Below are 20,221 nucleotides of genomic sequence, written 5' to 3' on the forward strand. Positions count from 1 at the left end.
TTCATTCTTTATTTTCATTTCCAAAAACTCCTATTTAGCATATACATCGCCATTCATATATTCATTCATTCAGCTGACATTATTCGTCATATATGCATCAGAGACAATGCTAGGTGCTAAGAAGAGAGAAATTGAAATAACAAGAAGATGGTCCCTGCCTTTTAGGAGCTTCTTATTCAGTGAGACAGAATTATGAAGAGATGATGGGAATGTTGGAGGTATTTACCAAGTATTGTGGGGGCTTAGTGTAGATATACCCAACTTAGGGGGTCTGGGAAGATTTCATGGAGTGGGTAACGCTTGAGCTCCCAGTGATGCTGGTCAGGTGAAAAAGAGATATTCCAGATAGGATGCACAATAAATTAAGATCCAAAAATGCAAGAAAAACATAATGTAAGTGGGTGACTCCATTTTGGTATCTTAGAGTCATCAGAAGTGAAACTGGAGTATCAGATATGGATCAGAGATGTCATGTTAATGAACTTGATCTTAAGGAGAAGGAAAGTTGAATGATGCAGGATATTCTAGATTGAAAGCTTCCTGTGGCTGCTGCCGGCTTGTTTCCCTTGCTCTGAGCATTGTACCTTAGGTATAGAAGACCAGATATGTTTTTTATGGAACAGATCATTGAATGAATGATTTTTTATAGCCAAATACACATTTTTCAAAGGCCATTGTATCCTAATTTGTTGTGTAGAGAGTAGGACTTGAAGATGGGCTATATTTGAGACTTAGAGGCTTTATCATTAACTGTTCTGTAGTAAACCACCTTAAAACTCTGTGATGTGAAAAACCAACCTTCTATTTACCTCAAAACTATGCCGGTTGGTCAGTGGGATAGTGATCTGATTTTTCTCTGCTGAGTTCACTGAAAAGTCTGTGAAGGGATGCTGGGTAGGGTTTGCTCACCTTGGCTTTGCATACCTCTTCTGCATGTCTGAAGCTTTGGCTAGGATGGTTCATTTTTGCTACACATGTTCCTGATCTTCCAGCAGGCTAGCCTGAACTGCCTCACATGGAAGCACTACAGTCCAAGAAGATAAAAACAAGATTTTTTGAGACTTCAACTTAGAAGTAGCACAGTGGCATCTTTTCTCCATTCCAGTGGTCAAAGCAAGTCATGAGTCCATTCCCAATTCAAGTCATGGAGCTACAGATTCAGCCCTTGGTGAGAAGAGCTACATCATATTGCCAAAGGCATGGATTGGAGAACTGAAAGAACTGTGGCCACTTTTTTTTTTTTTTTTTTTGTAGCATATTCTAAATGTACTAGCAAAAAACCCAAGTGAAAAAATAAGATGGACTGCAAATGGAATAGAGAAAGGGTGTAATAGTTAATTTTATCTCTCAATTTAATGTGCTACAAGGCACCCAGATATTTGATTTAGCATTACTGGAGGGTATCTGAGGTAGAGTTTCTGGACGAGTTTAACAACTTCATCAGTAACCTGAGTAAAATAGTGGGTGGGCCTCATTTAATCCATTGAAAACCTGAGAAAACCAAGAAGCTGAGAAAGAGGCAAGTCTTGCCTGACCTGGGATATTCCCCCCTCCCGCCCCCCCCCTGTCTTTGGGCTCGGATTGAAAGGTACTCTTTTGGGGGCTTGTCACTCTTGAAATTTGGGCTTGATTTATACCATTAACTTCCTAATTTGTAGGCTTTGGACTTGGCATGGAATGCCTGCTAAATGCATATTATGGGACTTGTCTGCTAGTATAATCATGTGATCCTATCTTTATAATAAAGAAATTTCTATTTGTGTGTGTGTGTGTGTGTGTGTGTGTGTGTGTGTTTAGTTTCCTCTGAAGAACCTAATACGTGGGCTGAGTTGGCAACCCTTTTGTGTATTAACTGGGAGTTTAAATTAGAAGTATGGCTGGATGTAAGGAGTGACAGAAGAGAGAGAAGATGATTTCTTGGGTAACTGAATCTACTGATACAGGAGATCAGGAAGGAGAATGTTTGGGGGAAGATAACAGATTTTTGTCTTGGATATGTTGAGTTATAGTATAGTACATGGGATATCTAGAGGACCTGTCTTAAAAAAGTTTGAGGTCTGAGATTTGGCATGTAACTCAATTTGTCCTTGTTGGGAACCTTGGGAGTTATTAAGATTGCCCAGGCATATGTGACTGGTGAGAATACCATTTGGATAAGGCAGGAACTCTGGGAAACGTTCATGTATGAAGGGTAACTAAGGAGAAGAATCTCAAGAATACAGAAATGCATTATGATTAGAAGGCATGCATGGATTACGGAGAACTGGATTTTAAGACATACCTCCTCACCTCTCCACTTATTCAAGCCTACTTTTTACCACATTTGCTCCATTTCTAACCCATTTCAAATCTGCTCTTCTCTTCATATTAGGACTGTCATTCTCCCTCCCTGACTCCCTCCCTCCCACCCCTCTCAGCCAGCGGTACTGCTGACAAGGAATTGTGTTACCTAGGTTGTCCTGGCACCCTGTCCCTTTCTTCCTGGCACTTCTTTTGCATTTTACTCTGCTTGAGGGAGGTGAACACTTTGACTAGCTCTGAGCTGTTTGTTTCAGATCTACACTACGGTCTTTTTCCACTTTATCTCTGTGTAACCTTGGGGCAGTCTTGCTTCCTTTCTGGGCTTTTGTTTCTTAACCTGTAGAATGAGGTTAATTAATTTCTTGCCTTCCATGCCTTAAAGGACTATACAGACTGGATGAGATCATGTATGTCATCATGATTTGAAAAATACGAGTCTGTAGCTGTAATTAAAGTGAAACTCACTCACTTGCCAGGCACCCTCCATTATTTCATGCCATTCTCATAGCATCCATTGAGATCTGTGTTAGTAAAACAGTATTTGAGGAAAAGGACTTAAAGAAATTGATTTGGCTAAAGCTACACAGCTAGGAAAGCCATGTCTCCCTGATCCTACAAGTTCTTAGACTCCACATTGCAAAGCCAAGCTTTCCTTATAGATATGGTAGTATCAGATTCCGGGGCTAAGTTGGCTTCATGAATATGATCAGTTTTCACATAAGTGATAAAATTTTTATGGTTGGGAAGTCAATTCTTGTGTGGATTATACATTATATATATAACAGGGCTCTGTGGGAGGCAGGGAAGATCTATATAATTTTGAAACACTGGGTATATAGATATTATACCTTGCAATCATTTCATTTAACAAATTCTGTGATTATACAGTTAGACAAGTCCATACTTACTGTAGGGTGATCTATTTTGTCAAATCAGATTTTCTCTTTTGGGATGTCATTCTCAGCAGTAGCACTGATATTTATTCTACTTGACCTTTATGCTTCAGCTCAAATTGTCCTCCAAGAAGCCTTTCCTAGCCACCTCAACCCCAAAGCCCTTTTCCTCCTCTAAACTGTGTCAGTGATTACTCACTAGAGGCAGATATATGACCACTCACAAAATATTATGATAAAGTTATGAGGCTGACTCACGAAACTGTGTTATCAGCCTCATTACATTATTGTCATACATCATTTTATTAATTGCCTTTTCCTTTGTACACATCTTTCTCATCACTGTTATAATTTTCTCTTTAAAAAGGCCTGACTTTAAATTTCTTTATACCTCCTGAAACCTTTTGCATTTTCTTTTCATGAATCAGCTGGCTTGTACCTTCCTGAACCTTGTTATTTCAAGGTGGATTTAGACACATGAATATATGGTTAGGATATAGGAAGCATGGAGGGATTCCCTGAGAAGATGAGTTGAGCTGAATTTGAATCAAAGGTAGAAAACTCACATTTGGAGAACATGAGAAGGTCAAGTCAAGTTGAGGCCTCAGTCTCCACAGGGGCATGGGGATGTAAAAGAATGTAATGCCTTGGGGAAAGAGGAAGAGACGGTCAGTGCAAGTGGATGATGGGAGATGAGCCCAAAAGGAGTCATCATCATAATGATCAAGTTGGAGTCAGATTGTGAGCATCCTGAGATCCATGCCAAAGAGTTAAAATGGGATTCTTGGCCAGGAGGACCGTTGAACCATTTTTTAAAAGGAATGTGATGGTAAGTTTTAAGTTTTTAGACAGATGCCTTTACTAGCACAAACCTCTCAGTATATCTGCCTGTCCAGTTTGAAATAGTTTAAATGTTTGGTATTTTTCTCTGTGGATGGGAGTTTGAAACACACACTTGTTTCATTGATTCTGGAAAGTTTCTGGTTGAAGACTGTGACCTAGTACATGGTTTTAAGCATAATTTTTTCTTTTAAGAATGCAGTTGAGGGTTAAGTTTCTTCCTGAAACATCTTTCTTTTCTGGGCCATCAGCTTATGTTCTTAATTTGGAGTCTTGAACATAGATTGAGGATATATTTTGCCTTTTTATGAGTAATTATGCTGGAAGACAACATCATGTCTATAGGAATGTTCGTGCAGAGTTTATAGGGATGGGAATTAGGGGTCTGTGATCCCTCCCTTTTATTCACTGTACACAGATGATAGCCCAGAGAGAATCCCTTGGTAATTACTAATAAAACCACTAATAAAACCATACTAATAAAAGGCTTGGATAAAACTTTTTTAAATTCATCATCTCTAGTTTCCCATGCTGTTCCTAGACACATTGCAGTCTCTGCTTCATTTCTCCTTGTCCCCCTGACGACCAGAAGTCAGCAGAGACCTCATCACCTCCACTGATGCAGATGGAGAGGAAAATGGGAAAAGGGGCTTGTTCTGGCTCTGAGGCTGGCAGGGCAGCTGCTGCCTGGTCTTGGATTGGGCTATATTGTGACTACCTCCACCCTCTGCTAAGCGTGCAGCTGGGAGCCTTTGCATAGTAGCCTCCTCCCAAGAAGTGTTGTGGTTTTATGAAGTAATAGATGACTTCAAAAAAATTAAAAGTTCTCTTTGGTTGCTTCCAAGCCCAGGAATTGCTTAGCTCAAAGGATTGTTTTTGGAATGTGAAGCCTTTCTTGCCAAATCATATACTCCAAATCACAGCTAATTTTTTTGTTTTCCATGCAAAGACTGGTGTTTTGTTAGTTGCTTGGTTAACTGGAAGATAGGTTTATTAACCCTTTCAGTATAGAGAGCTCTTAGATTGAACTGAATTCAGCTATGACATAATGAGATGCAACTGAAGGTATGTGTGTAGAGGCCTCGTCTGAACCCTTCATCATCCATCCATCCTTTCATTCCTCTTTCCACCCATGCATCCAGCCACCCTCCTTCCACCCTTCCTTCTTTCTACCCATCCATCCATCCATCCATCCATCCATCCATCCATCCATCCATCCATCCATCCATCCATCCATCCATTCATCTATCTATCATGTGTGCATATAGGGTGGCATTAGGTACATAGAAGCTGTGAACTAGCTACTCAGGACTGATAGTGAAAACACTGACATTTTTGAAATTGTGCACAAAATTGTTTGGAAGGACTTCTGTTTGTCTTTTCTTCTATAAACTATGCCAGCAGTTTCCACTCTGATCACCACAGAAAGTCAAAGCCCATCACTCTGCTTGGCCTGGGAGCCTCAGGATGGTGATTATGGCAGAGTGGTGGGGGGACATTCAGTGTAGGGCTAGATGCCTCATGCGATTTTGGGATATGGCCTTGTTTAATCCTGTTTCTGCAACCTTAGCACGTGGCTTTTGTGTGTCACCTTGCACTCCTGAGCCACCATGAATCCAGTGAGATGAGGTTTGCTAGGAGCACTGCTGAGTGCTCTGGAGGGATGTAAAGGACAGTCACTGTGCCCTGATGCAGGTCCAGTGGTAACAAGAATAGAATTGTTTTGGGAAGTAGAAGGTCCCGGATGGAATGGTGCTGGAAGGGTAAGAAAGGGAGAGAAAGATTTTTATTTAGTACTGGGTTAAAAATCCATCCCCTTGACCATTCTGGAATTTGAGGCCAAAGTACTTGTGAGCATGTCAACTAAGGGAATAATAGTGCAGAAGCCCCCCAGGTAGTCTGATGGCTTCTGGAAGTAAGCGACAGGCTTCTCTTGGCACTCTCCCTCATCTGGTCAGACCCTGCCTCTTTGTCTTTGCAGGCTAATTTCCAGAATTCTCTTTCAAAAGATAGGGAACATTTCTGTCTAATCCTCCAAGACCACTGCATCCTTAAGGATGTCTAGCTCTTGTAATAAGATGTTGTTTCTGGTTTGTCATCTGATGGAAAGTTTGAATTGGGGTCCTGGCTGTGATGGATGAAGCTGGCATAGTCTCAAGAAGCAATGACGCTCCTTGGATGCCTCCTACACGAAGTGTGTCTCTTTCTGGCAAGAGGCCTGAAGTTCTCTTTTAGACATCATGCTTGCTTCCATTGTTCACAGTGGCTGTCTATGTGACTGTGGGCTGAAAGCACTCATTATGCAAGGTCTTTCATGACCTTGTACGAGATAGTAACAGAGCAGTTGTTTTCTGAGTTAGGGAAGATTGTTCAGCTTTGGCTGGAAGCACTGTTTGTTGCTTCAGTGGTTTAGTGGTTTGCTGGTGACTGGCCTTGGATTTCTGGAACCCTTAGCAGAAGGCTGTTTTTTCTCCTTGTCTCTTAGCATGTATTTCCAAAACCACAAAGCACATGGAAATGGGTTTTGGGGGCTGCCTAGAAAATGTACCGGTAGTTTGATTCACAGTGTATAGTGACTATCAGTTTATAGCTGTGTTAAACATATTTATTTACCTTTCAGCTTTGCTTCATTTTGCATTAAACATTAAATAACTATTAAAATGATTGGACATAGCCATCCCTGGTAGCACAATGGGTAAAAACGCAGAACTGCAAGCAGCCGCAGCTGCTTCAGTGCGAGTTCAATCCCCATCCCCGGAGGTGATCCACATGGCACAGCAGATCTCTCCTGACCAGCTCGCTGCTCCCCTCAGCAGTGTACTTCATCAATCTGCATGTTCTGCTCCCCACTCTGTCTCTGGTGAATATTCTCACTGTCCCTGCACCTCTGGCTTATACCCCTCTTCTGTATGCATAAATAAATACATCTTTAAAATAAAATGGTTGGACATTCAGAGAAAAGTTTAGGATAGATAATTTTCTAGTTGTAAACTATCACCTAATGCTTTGGCATGTAGAACAAATAATCACACATCAGTGATGGAGAATGGACTTAGCATTGTCTTTTGATCTGTTATTTCTAATGGGATCACATATCTGAGGTCATACTCAGTTTCCTTGCCATACATTGACCTCTGGACACATATAGTATTGGTAGGAAGTGGGAAGTAGGAGAAACACATAGAATTTGAGACCAGTTGGAAGTTTATAAAATACACTTGGGAATTTTATGGCATTCTAAGAAGATAACACATGTAGACATTAAAGAAGAATAGAACTCTCTGGCACAGCGGGTTAAAGCACAGCACAAAGAAGCTTAAACCACTTCCGCATGAGTTCAATTCCCGCCTACCCTGGAGGTGACCACATGGCGCCGCAGACCTCTCCTGACCCACCCGCTCTCCCCTCAGCAGTGTGCTTTGTCGATCTGCCTGTTCTGTACCCCACTCTGTCTCTGATGAATCCTCTCACCCTCCGCATCTCTGACCTATACCCCAGTTCTGTATGAATAAATAAATAAATCTTAAAAAAAAAAAAAGGAATAGAACTCTAAAAGCAGCCTCAGAGGAGGGACATTGAAGGTAAACTTGATCAACTTATCTAGTTGTTTAACAGCTACTTATTGTTTGCCTGTGATGCTTTGCCTTCTAGTAGATTAGTCAGTGTATCTCTTTTGAAACTTATGCCTAAGTTGTCCTTAAGTTTCCAAAGGTGTCATTGTGTCTATAATACACTTTCTTTTTTGTGTGTGTGATTTCTTGGGGAGATAGTAATCAGAATCAAGGCATGGATAATTATCTTGGTAGAAGGAAACATTTTTTGACAATGCAACCATCTGCTTTATTCTTCCTTTATGATTTTCTGCTTCTTCAGGTACTTGGCAGAAAATGGCCACTTCATAGTTTCATAGATGATCTCACCTCTAATACCATTCATAGGTTAAACGACTCCACTTGGATCCTGATTTAAATTCTTGGGAGGAATGTGATTGGCTCTGTTAGGTCACATGCCTACCTCTGGTCCAATCCAGTGTATAAGATGTCTGGAGTATGGACTTTATCAGCTAAGGGTTCAATCCTGTGTGTGTGTGTGTGTGTGTGTGTGTGTGTGTGTGTGTGTGTGTAGGGAGGTGGTGGGGACAGTTGTAGGATATCAGAGACATACAGCTGACAAGGTCCTTGACTTTGTAGAGCTTACAACCTAACAGAAAGATATTACACAAATGACTGGGGTGGCTGAGTGACAGCCAGACCTAACATAAGTATGAGAGCCTGGAAGACCTCTCCAAGAAAAAGGAGATAGTGCTAACCAATCTGGACAGGGAACCATGGACCCTGAAAGGGAATGAGTAGACAGGAATGAATTTCCTGACAGAGGTGGCAGAGGAATGGAAAACCCAGTGGCAAGAAAAGAAAAAAAAAATAACTCCATCCATAGTGTACAAGAAACACATGTTTAAAAATTTTACTAGAATGGTTCTATTTGCCATTCTATTTGACGTTGGAGGAAGTTCTTTGAGGACAGGGACCATTTTCCTATTGCCTTTGGAACCAGTTGGTGTAGGGAGAATTTTACATGGAAGAATACATTCCAGTTTATCAGATAGTTTCCTGGTGTAGTTTTCCTCCCAAATTGCTGTTCAGCTTGAAATTTTATTATTTGCCTTGAGACATATCCTCTTGCCCTTCATTGAAAATATGGATTGCATAACCTCACAGAGTGTGTTTCCTTCGCAAGCAGGTTAGAAAAGACGAATAAAAGAAAGTAGGGTGATTTTGGAAGGATCAATAATTACCAATTTTTTCTCGATATATTATTGCTTTTATATTATATCCTCCCCTCTGCAGCCCCCCAGCCCCTGAACAGATGTTTTACTGGGTATTGTTGGCTATGGTTTTGTTTTGAAAATTTTGAAACATTATTGAAAGAGGAGAGGGGTAGGGAAAAAAAACCCGTAATTGATTCTAATATATATTTAATTTGGCAGAACTTGAGAGAGACTTGCTGGGATAAGGCGGGACATTTCTTTGATCTCCCAGACTTCTTATCGTGGAAGGCAACAGGTGTCACATCACGGTATGTTAATTACAAGTTGGATTTTATTTGTGCTCATCTATTCTCCACTGTCTGTATATGTAGATTGCTTTTTTGACTCACTATGACTGGAAGTACTGTTTGTACATCTGCATGTGATTTTGCATACTTGAAACATCTTGAATCCATCTTCTCTCTCCACTGCACATACCCAAACACCATTGTTCCTATGAGCTCTGGAATGTGGTATCCAAGGTGAAGACCATTCATTAAAATTGGCCACATTTGATGGAGATGTGAACAGTCCACCATGAAATGTGACTCTTTTTCCACAGGCACTTTTCACGTGGTGAATAAAAGGAAAAGATTTTTCTCTTTGGAAAAGAGATTTTTTTTGAAGGAAGCACATTTTAACTAGATGGGTGTGTTTTGAAGCGATTTTGTTTGTTTGTTTGTTTTGTTTTTGTTCTTTTCTTTCTCTGAGTTATTTCACTAAGCATGATACTTTCCAGGTCCATCCATGTTGCTGCAAAAGGCACAAGTTTATCTTTTTTGATTGCTGAGTAATATTCCATTGGGTATACGTACCACATCTTCTTAATTCAGTCATTTATTTTTGGACATTTGTGGTGATTCCACATTTTCCCTTTTGAAAATAGAGCAGCAATAGCCATGGGGGTGCAGATGTCCTTTTGAATCAGTGTTTTTGTGTTCTTTGGGCATATACCTAAGAGTGGCATTGCACAATTTTGCTTTTTTTTAATTGATGTACTTTAGTCATCATGAAGTATAGGGGTATGTATGCTGAAGTCAACATTTTTCCAATAAATTATAAACTTTAGAAATAAGTATGCTACAGTGAGAGCCAATTTAAAAACTACTCAGTGAGTGTGAACTTACAGCTGCTATAATTATATAATTATAGAGTGAATATGTGCCTGGTATACATAGAGAGAAAGGTTTGACACAAATCTCAAATGATGAAAGTGTGTTGTTATCTTGACTTCTGATTTTGGGAGATGGGTAGGCATGGATGGTCTTATAGTGAAAATGATTTGGAACAAACCTGTGAGGAGGAGAACCATTTTCTAGAGGACAGATAAATGTGAATAAACATACATATATCATATATAAATAAACACATGTAAATCTGTATGAACCTGTGTGTGTGTGTGTATAGATATATATACACATGCATATATATATATATGCATGTGTATATATATCTATACACACACACACATAGGAAGAGAGGGAGATGCATTTTGAAATTCATTCACAGAGAGTTAATTTTCATTTTCTTTCTTACTTAAACTCAGGGGAAGCTGTATATAGGAGCATCATTTTCTCTGTTTTTCCGTCTATCTCATTTTGAGTAATTTGAACTTTTTCTTGTAGAGAGTTGATAAAGAGTGTGACAGTTCAGCTGCCGGTGCTTCCAGGCAGGAGTTAGGAGAAGACAAGGCTCACGGGCCCGTAATTTTTCATGGTATCATCTTCCCCTCCTGCCAATAAAGTACTAGGATAGAGGGGGTCCACATGAGATAAAGGCGACCTCTGCAGACTTTAGGTACTTACCTCTCCCTGGGGGAGAGGTTTTTTGGGGGAGTGGTATTAGCTTTATCACAGAAGCTGCATTAGTCATCCACATACAGTTATCACCAGTGGTGAGGGCAGTATGAGGGTGAAGACCTCATTTTCACCATTCCTCTTTCGGTGTGAAATTAATTTTCTGAAGTTACTTCTAGAAGCAACTTTCTTTTGTTTTGTACCTTTGTCTGTAGTGAAAGAAATGTTTTGATCACTTTAGTAAAATGAACCTGTTAGGCAAGATAATGCTAATTGTGTGGATATCAGCAATACCCACTGGTCTACACAGCCTGAGGACTCAGAGTACAGATGGAGACTGACCTTGCTTCCCATCTCTCTTTCCTTGGGTGCTCTTCAGCCCAGGACATTCTCTTGTTCTTCTGACACTTCCTGAGGTCTGATGGCATATTAAGAGTCCAAAGACTGGGCTTTCAGTAGCTTGTTCTGACTCAGATTTAAATACAATGGCACCTATTACCTCCCATGGAGTCACAGTGTGACTAGCATTCAGCATGACTTTATCACTCTCTTTATCTGGGAAATAGAGGTCATGATACTTACCTTGAAAGTGTGTTGTGAGATTTCTATTAAAGTAATGTTTCTAAACTAAACTGACTGTAAGAATCGATAGAATTATTTATTCAAAGTGAAATTCCCTGGGCTTCTAATTTTAAGGCTACTGAGTCAGAATATCTGTGGGAAATTTGTATGTAAGTAGTACATGAGGTAGCTATACTGCCAGGTGAGTTTGGACAGCATCACCTAACAAGATATACTTGAAGTAGGATGTGACTCTATGGTACTTCTCACTTGGGAGGGATTCATTCCATACATTAAAAGGTTTAATGAGTTTTTGAACTGAATTTGGAGACTTAGTGTTGACTTAAATCAACTTGCTTGGGGACTTTGCCTCTCCTACACCAACAGTCTGAAACTCTGGAGAGGCAGAAAATGGTAATGCTCAGAAATGGTTTATTGGCTCTCTAGTCATCCCTTTCATTTTTTTTTTTTTTAAATTGATTGAGGCACTTATGGCTCATTCTATTTTCATTAGTACGGATGTGTATCCCCTCTTCCCTGCCCTTGCCCATACTCAGCAGCTCCGTAGAGGCCTCATTTTCTTCTAGATGCCCCCATCTAGGACTATGGACCTTGGGCACCAAGGACTGGGCTCTTCTTGCAAGAATGGTTGCCTTCTCCCTGGCATACCTATTTCTTAACATCTGTTGCTTGTGTTTTCCTCAACCTCCCAGTTCTTACTTCTTCTCTGTTTTAACCTGTATGATCAGTGGGGAGCAAGTAACACCTCTAAACTTTCTGGACTGTAGAAAAAGATAATGGTAACACCTGCTTCATGGAGCTATTGTGTGCACTGAGTAAAGTAACGGAAAAACTTCCAACACAGAGCTCAGAATTTTTTTTTTAAGGAATTAGCTTTTTTCTTCTTAAACTTTCTTTTTTTCTATCAGTTTTGGCAGGGAGTTTTGGATTACATTTCTGGCATAGTAGAATGAGGGAAATCCCTGTCATCAGCTTCACCTGGGTTCAGTGCCTCTACTGTGTACTGACTGAAAGAACTGGAGTGAATTCCTTGTCCCCAATGAGCCTCAAGCCCTCCTGGATGTCCTCACAGGGGTATGGAGGGAGTTAGAGATGCTGGGGGTAAAATATGTAGCACTTACTTTTAAAACAATACATGGTTCTTTTAATGAAAAATTCCCATTGTCTGTCACCACTTCCAGAATAAGATGAGGGTCTGAGTTGGAATGTGCCAGTGCCAAAAATACTTTGGGCAGTAGAACATGAACTTGGTTACCTTTCCGCAAATGAGAGGTTCAGATTTGCTGTTTATTTGATTCTTAAATGATGATTATTTTGGGAACCTTTGGGCAAAATGAGTGCCAAAAAGGCTGGAGGATTTTTTTTCTTTCTGTTTCATGTTTTGTTATTCTAGTGGAGTATAGCTAAAAAGTGATCATGTTTCACCTGTCTTAAAGCATTCAGACTTGTTTTTGGCAGTGAGAGCATGTAAGAAGTCTTTTTGTCTTGTCATCTCTCCTTATCTATTCCCTCCCTCCTTCCTTCCCTCTTTTACACCACTCCCTGTTAGTTTTTATTCTCATCTTAAGATAAGGGCCACTCTTATTTCTCTGGATTAATGAGAAAATCACCACCCAGCCCATGATTAACTTTTAACTCAGCCCCATTTTTATTATATTAGTGAAAATATTTTGTTATTAATAGTAACGATATGGAAATAATCATTTATCAAATGCTTTTTTATTTGTCCTAGGTATCTTAACAAATGTGAGCCTATTAATCCTTTTAGGCATGAGTTAAATTAGATGGTGTTACTATCATTTCCCAATTTAAGAAATGAATCGAAATGCTGTAGATATTTGCTACATTTTTTTTTTATTTTTTTGATTTATTTATTCATACAGAACTGGGGTACAGGCCAGAGATGCGGAGGGTGAGAGGATTCACCAGAGACAGAGTGGGGAGCAGAACAGGCAGATCGACGAAGTACACTGCTGAGGGGAGCAGCGGGCGGGTCAGGAGAGGTCTGCCACGCCATGTGGTCACCTCCGGGGCAGGCGGGAATCGAACTCATGCGGAAGCGGCTTTAGATTCTCAGTGCTGTGCTTTAACCCGCTGCGCCACCAGGGAGGGCCGATATTTGCTACATTTTATCAGTTAAGTAGCTGCTCAGAATTTTATTTACATGACAGATAGAAACCATAAATTTGGATAATAAAAACTGATAAAATCTGACAAAAAGATATGCATGTAACTTTTATACATCCTCTCTCTAATGTGACTTGAGTTGGACTGGCAATAAGATAAGATAAAAACTGGTAAAAATATTTAAAAAACTACATTGGAGTGAAAATATTAATAGAATAATTAAAATGAAGTTAAGAGCTTCAGAGAAAATCTTAAGTTCTTTATAATTACTAATCTATATGTTTCCAAGCTTCCTAGTGGCCAGGATTGAAACATAATCAAGATTAACTGAATGAACAGATCAGACCTGTGGAATCTGAAATTTCTACTAGATGATCAAGGATTGGCAGTATTCACTAAATTGTGTAAAAGTATTCTTCTGGGCCCTCCCTGGTGGCGCAGCGGGTTAAAGCACAGCAATAAGAAGCTAAAGTCATTTCAGCATGAATTTGATCCCCGGCCAAGGAGGTGACCCACACGGCGAGGCAGACCTCTCTTGATGTGCCCGCTGCTCCCCTCAGCAGTGTACTTGTCAGTCAGCCTATTCTGCTCCCCACTCTGTCTCTGGTGAATTCTCTCACTGCCCCTGCACCTCTGGCCTGTATCCCAGTTTTGTATGCATAAATAAATAAATCTTTTTTAAAAAAGTATTCTTCCAAGTGAATCCAGATCTATTCAAGGTACACTGGTAGTACCTAAGTGTAAAAAGTGGAGGAGTGAGCTTGATGTTGTTCTTGACGTATCCCCTTATCTTTAATTAACATAGTGTCCTAAAGAGGTGGCTTAATATATCCTGTCCTCTCTACATAGAATCAGATGAGTTTCCCTCATCCTTTTGAAGAAAATTAAGAGACTGGGGTGCAAAGTCAGTTGGTGCTCCTCTGTGTGGCAAGAGCATATTGGGGGGCAGAATGTTCTTCCTGCTTGGGGAAAAGGAGGGAGAAACTTCCACTCTAATTTCTTTGTGGGGCTATGTACCTCAGCATTCTTCCTCAGTACTTGACCTCCTGATAACCTTTCAGGGTGGCATATCCAAGATAAGACTTAATTACAAAACAAGGCACCAGCTTTATTAAGAGTAAAAAGAAAGTTTCATATACTATGCAAGTATACATGTCCCCATTGCAAGTATACATTTCAATGGTTTTGATATATTTTGATGAATTGGAGTAAAATGTACCTAGTAAAATTTGTCATTTCAACCATTTTTAAGTATAGTGTAGTATAGTTAGTGGCCTTAACTGCATACACAGTATTATGCAGTCATTACTATTGCTATATCTAAAACTTACCCCAAAGAGAAACTCTGTCACTACCAAGCAAGCACTTACCTCCATAAACCCTCCGTTAGCCCCTGCTAATCTCTAGTCTAATTTCTCTACTCTGAATTCCATCATTTGGCACATTCCAGAGAGCTCATATGAGTGGATTAGATGATACATGTTCTTTTGTGTCTGACTTATTTAACTTGGTACAATATTTCAAAGGATCACCCATGTTGAAACATATGGCAGAATTTCCTTTTTGTGATTATATAATATTTCTATTATATTCTTATATAGTTTTTATTTCCATACTTCTGTTGTGAATCCATAACATTTCCTCCTACTTCCCTACAGTTATTCGTATTATGAACAATGCTGCAATGTGTAAGTATCTGTTTGAATCTGTGCTTTCAGTTCTTTTGGATAGATGGGTAAGAGTCGATTTGCTGGATCATTTGTTAATCCTATGTTTATCTTTCTGAGAAAACCACCAAGCTTGTCCATAGCAACTGTATCATTTTACATTCTTACCTCTAATACATGAAGATTCCAGTTCTCAACACCTTTATCAATACTTATTTTCCTTTTACTTAAAATAGCCATCCTTATTGTGTTCTCATGAGGGTTTAAGACCTTTTTTTTTTTACTCTTAGACAACTGTTGAATTAAATTGAATTTAGAACATCCCTGAGGTACCTTTTTTTTTTGGCCAGACCTTGATTGAAAATTGTTAAGAATTCCTCAGGTAGCAACAGAAAAAAATAGAGTTTTAGGAGAAATAAATCAGTTATTCATAGTATAATTTGTATTAAATTTCTTAGATTTGCATCATTTTATGGTTGTATTGAAATATGACTTCTCAGAATGATGGTATAAAAGAGTTCTTTTAGGTTCTAGGAAGAATGATTCATTCATGCTCTCACATCAGCTTATTTTTTAGTGTATTTAATAGTGATGAGAAATGACTTGTAAATATTTCTTGACCTTGTTTTTGGGAAAGTATTTACTCTTTAAGAAGAAATAAAATCCTTATCTCTTCTGTGATGTATAATAGAAATAAAAATGCAAAATAAGTTTCTTAAACATATAGAGTTTATCTTCCAAAAATATCTCTAAAAATATGGAGTCGTTATTGTGGACTGCAGTCAAATGAAGGAATCAGGGACTATCTCTGACATTTTTTCTTTATCATTCCAATTCTTGACTTCCATTCTCAAGGTTACTTCAAGGGCAAGCAGATAATTATAATTGCTCAATAAATTGAATTGATGAATGTCTTCAAAGTCAATTTATAATTCCTTTATATTGGTGATGAAGTGGAATGTAAGAGTGGTGGAGGTCTAGGGAAGTGGTTTACAGTATGAAGCAACTGAGACTCAAAAATTTCTTTCTGCATATATAATAACAGAGCCCCTAAGAGGCATCTTCTCTGTAATCTAGCTATAGGTAGGCACATATTTACTTAAATTATTCAAATCCATATAAGGACTAAGGCCACATTATCCTTAGCTTAGAGTTTTGCCCTGCCACTCAGTGGCTGGTGAACATGGGTAAGTCACTGAAGTGCCTCTCAAGCCCACTTCCCTACTATGATGAAGAAGGATGAGAACTACAAGGGTTCACTTTATGGAAAAAATGAAGTTATCAGGGCTTAAACTTCTCAATGATATGTAAGATTGTACAAGGAGTGCTACTTTTACTTAGTTTTCCTCTCAGCCTTGATTTTTTTTCAAATTTTATTTTAAAATGTTAAGGACATCCAAATTCAGCTAAGTAGATTGTGACTGGGCAATGGGCTTCTCAGCCATGAAATAACCTGTTTGGCTTTTGTTCTCCCTCTTTTGGGGGTTTTGCTTTGGTTTCCAGTAGATGTGATCAGGGTTCAGTGAGTCATGGAGCGCAGGAGAGTGTTACCAGTACTCTCAGAGCTATTGTGGATGTGAAGAGATGGGGAGGTGCCTGGAGACAACTGGTCAGTTAGTATACAAAGCTGCAAGTCCAGGAAAGAGTGGAATAGGCTGGGGGTTGGGGGTGTGAGGGGGGCGGGCCTGGACATTGTGGCTGCTCTTCCACATTTGCAGAAGCCTCGGACTGAAGCTGTATATGCTTATCCTGGGTCAGTTTGATGAAAGTTGTCAGGATTCAGCCTTGCAACCCATAATACTGCAAGGGCTGCGATGACTTGGGGGTGTTCAGAGACACAGGTGACTTGGTTTGTCCTTTGGAAGACTTGTGTCTTATCCAGCTGTGTGACCTTGGACGTGAGCTGTTTCTTTCCATCTGCAAAATTTAGGGATTGGATTAGGTGATCCATTTAGCATCTACAGAACTAAAGTTCTGAGTCTATGAGGTGTAGTGGTATTGACCAGTCTCCTTTTCCATTCTTTCTTGAAGTCATGGTGTTGAAGTATTGCTGAATTCTCATCTTAAAATTCAACACTTTTTTAATATACTATAGATATACTATACACTTATATAGATTTTTATTCATTTTTAAATGAGCATTACAATAAGAAAGTTCAACACTTTTAATGTAATTTAGCATCCAAAAGCTATTTGCTTTTGTTCTCTTTTCTTTTTCTCCTGTAGTTTCTTTTTCTTTTTAAATATACATTATTTCCCTTCACTTTCCTTTCCTCCATTGTTGTCAAGGGCCTTTGAAGAGAATTCCTAAATGTTATTAAGAACTTGCCATCAGGGAGGCCTTTTTTCCCAATCAGTTAGAAGATTGCTTTCCCTTTTGTTAAATGCAAAATATTGTCAACCTGTGTTGTTAAAATGTGCCAAAACCCACATTTACCAATAAAAGTGTCCGTTTTCATTAGTGCCTAGATACTGTTCTTAAAAGTTAACCACTTTCCCAGGGATTTCTAAATAATCTTAGACTCACCCATCTTCCGTGTTTCGCGACATTTTGAATCTCCCTGAGTCTATATAGGATGGCATCCCATCTTTTAAAAATCAGTGGTTCCAAATGCCATTCAAACCTATTTCTGCCCTCAACTTTCCCCTCTCCTCTCTAGCCCTGCCTTTTAGAAGTCTTACATGCTGTATAAATATTGAGCTGGAGATAATTTTCTAAAGAGGTGTTTGGACTCTTAATTAACACTGACAGCCTGTCTGCTTGGGATTTTACTCTGCTGTCTCCATGGAAAAGTCAGGCAGGTCAGTATGGAGAGGGGAGGGAGGCTCCGCACTGGATATGTTCCTGGCGGCCGGCCCCAGAGACGCTGAACTCTGAGCCAACCATGAAGTCATTTTGAATTTAAGGAGTCTCGCTAATCCACAGCAATGCGTCTTAATTTGACAAAGTAAAGGCTGCCCGATAAGCAACCCTAACTACAGGTTCTGTGAAAGTGGGTGGTGGTGGTGGTGGGGTGGTGTTTGTAAGTTTAGATTGTGCTAAAGAAATGTGGTGATGTGGAAAAATGGGCTCCCTTTCCTCTGGTTCCTCCCTTTCCCATCCCATCCCCCCTGCTTTTCTCTCTCTCTCTCTCTCTCTCTCTGTCTCTCTCTCTCAATCTTTCTCTCACTTTGGCCCAGTTCAGCCCTGCAGTCTGGCCTCTGCAGTGGCTTGATGTGAAATTTGAGAAACATATGTAGTTTTCTATTTCAGGAAAATGATCTCAGGGATTCAGCGTGGTTTTTTTTTTGTTGTTGTTGTTGTTGGCTGCTAAGCTCTGATCTAGCCTAGTGTGGTTTTTTGATGATGGGAAAGAGGCTTCGGAGTGCTTTTTATCAGAAAAGCACTTCATGTAATAAACCTTAAGGTTTGGTTTATTTAGTTCAGTTCTCCTCCCCCTCCCTGGCTCATGGCACAGTATCATCTGTTCTGTCCGAAGTGGGAAAAAGTGCACATTGTTCGTATTACAGTCAGTTCATTGCTGTTGGTGTATACACACATATATGCCCGCTGTGCCTGGCCTGGTAGTTTTAAATGCAGTGAGTGCAAGACCACAGAGGAGAAGGGATTTGTAGGGGGAGAAGTCTGCCTTTGTTTTTGCCTTGGAACAACCAGCATTCTCCTTTGTTCTGGAGGTGAATGTTAACAGTGAGTCCAGTGCCCTGTAAACCAAACTTCCTGGATCCCACTATATAAAGGATGTAGGCCCAGCAGCCCTGCTGATGGCAAGGGTCAGGAAAGGGGGCCCAGGTGACTGGTACAGGCCCTGGCTGTGAGTGGGGGCAGCTGAAAGTTGACCTATGGTATTTTCAGCTAGGTCCAGTTCACACCTAGGGGTCTGCACAAGGCATGACTCTAGCCCTTGGGACCACGTTACTCAAGGTGGAAAGACTCCCTGACCTCTGGTTATCCACTTGGCATGAGCTCTTGACGACAGATGTATGGCTGTTTTTAGCCTGGTAGTGCTTGCTGAATTAATGAGAGAATCAGGCATTCTGATGGAGGCCTCCGCCAGCTCCGCTGGGAGTACAGAGAAGGGCACTACCTACCCACCCCCCCACCCCCCAATCCCAGATTGGGCACAGGAACGGTATAGAGGGCTAGTGACTAACTGCCCTGGGTAGTATGCGGGTCATCCTATTTGATTCTTGCAACGTGTCATTTTTATAGATGGGGAAGCAGAGATTCAGAGAGGTCAAGGCACATATTCAGGCTCACACAGCTACTAAGAAACAGCACTTAGTCCCAAACCTCTGTTTGTGTAACACTGGGACCCCTTGTCATGACACATCTTTCTAGTAGGAGAAAAAATGGAAATCCTAGCTTTCTCTACACTGCTCTTGTCTCCACCTCCTTTCTTGTGTCTGGGCAAACTGACTGCCTTCCTCTGACTTTAAGATATGTCCTTTGTCCAAGTAGTGGTGTTGGTGGATTTCCCATGAGGGGTATGCAACAAAGTGTAAGCTTCGAGGACCCTCACTTCCATGGGCCCTTGTCAGTGCTGGACATTGCTGGAAATGTTTCAAGTAGGGAATAATTGCAACTGGGTAGGCTTTCTGGGTAGACATTTCTGATTTCAGGATAGAGGGCCCTAAGTCCCCAAAACTCCAGTTATTTATTTTGACCTTTTTCTTGTAAACACTACTGCATCAGATTTTCTATTCATAATTATACAGAATCTTGAATTTTGGAATATGCTATTATATTCCTTTTTTAGAATCTCCCATATAAAAACCTTAAGGCCTTATAAAACCTGGGTTTACCTGGGAAAGTAGTGTGAGACCATCCTTCATGGAGCAAGGAGTGTGGATTCAAGAGCAGTCTGTTGAGTTTGGGCTCTAGGGATGCATGCCAACCCTTGGACTTAAGTGTGAGCTTGAGCAACTTTTCTGGCCTTCATCCGTACTTCATGGGCTTGTTACAGGGTATGAAATACTTCATGTGTAGAATTTGTAGTACAATATGTTAAGGACTCAAAAAGTCCTTATTATTTGTTACTGGCATATGAAAACCAAATGGATAGAACTTAATACCAGAGTCTCCTTTCAAGCATCAATGTTCTAGAAGCATGGACAACTTTAAACTTAGAGTAAAAACGCAGACTATGATTTATGCAATTATCTCCTTACCATCTTTGACGTTCATCCAAATGGCTTCAAATAAAATTT

At 40.1% G+C, this 20,221-nt stretch overlaps 1 protein-coding gene across 11 annotated transcripts in view; it reads left to right on the forward strand.

Annotated features, from left to right (window-relative positions):
* Positions 1-20,221, forward strand: part of FGGY (FGGY carbohydrate kinase domain containing) — a 364,051-nt gene that overhangs the window by 47,728 nt on the left and 296,102 nt on the right. For all 11 annotated transcript variants that reach the window (XM_004679054.2, XM_012722677.1, XM_012722676.1 and 8 more), the window contains one exon: positions 9,022-9,110. In XM_004679054.2, the coding sequence (XP_004679111.2) occupies positions 9,022-9,110 (89 nt within the window). The remainder of the gene's footprint in view (positions 1-9,021; positions 9,111-20,221) is intronic.

Source organism: Condylura cristata, unplaced genomic scaffold (genome assembly GCF_000260355.1).
Source record: "Condylura cristata isolate star-nosed mole 26May11 unplaced genomic scaffold, ConCri1.0 scaffold00008, whole genome shotgun sequence".
NCBI lineage: Eukaryota > Metazoa > Chordata > Mammalia > Eulipotyphla > Talpidae > Condylura > Condylura cristata.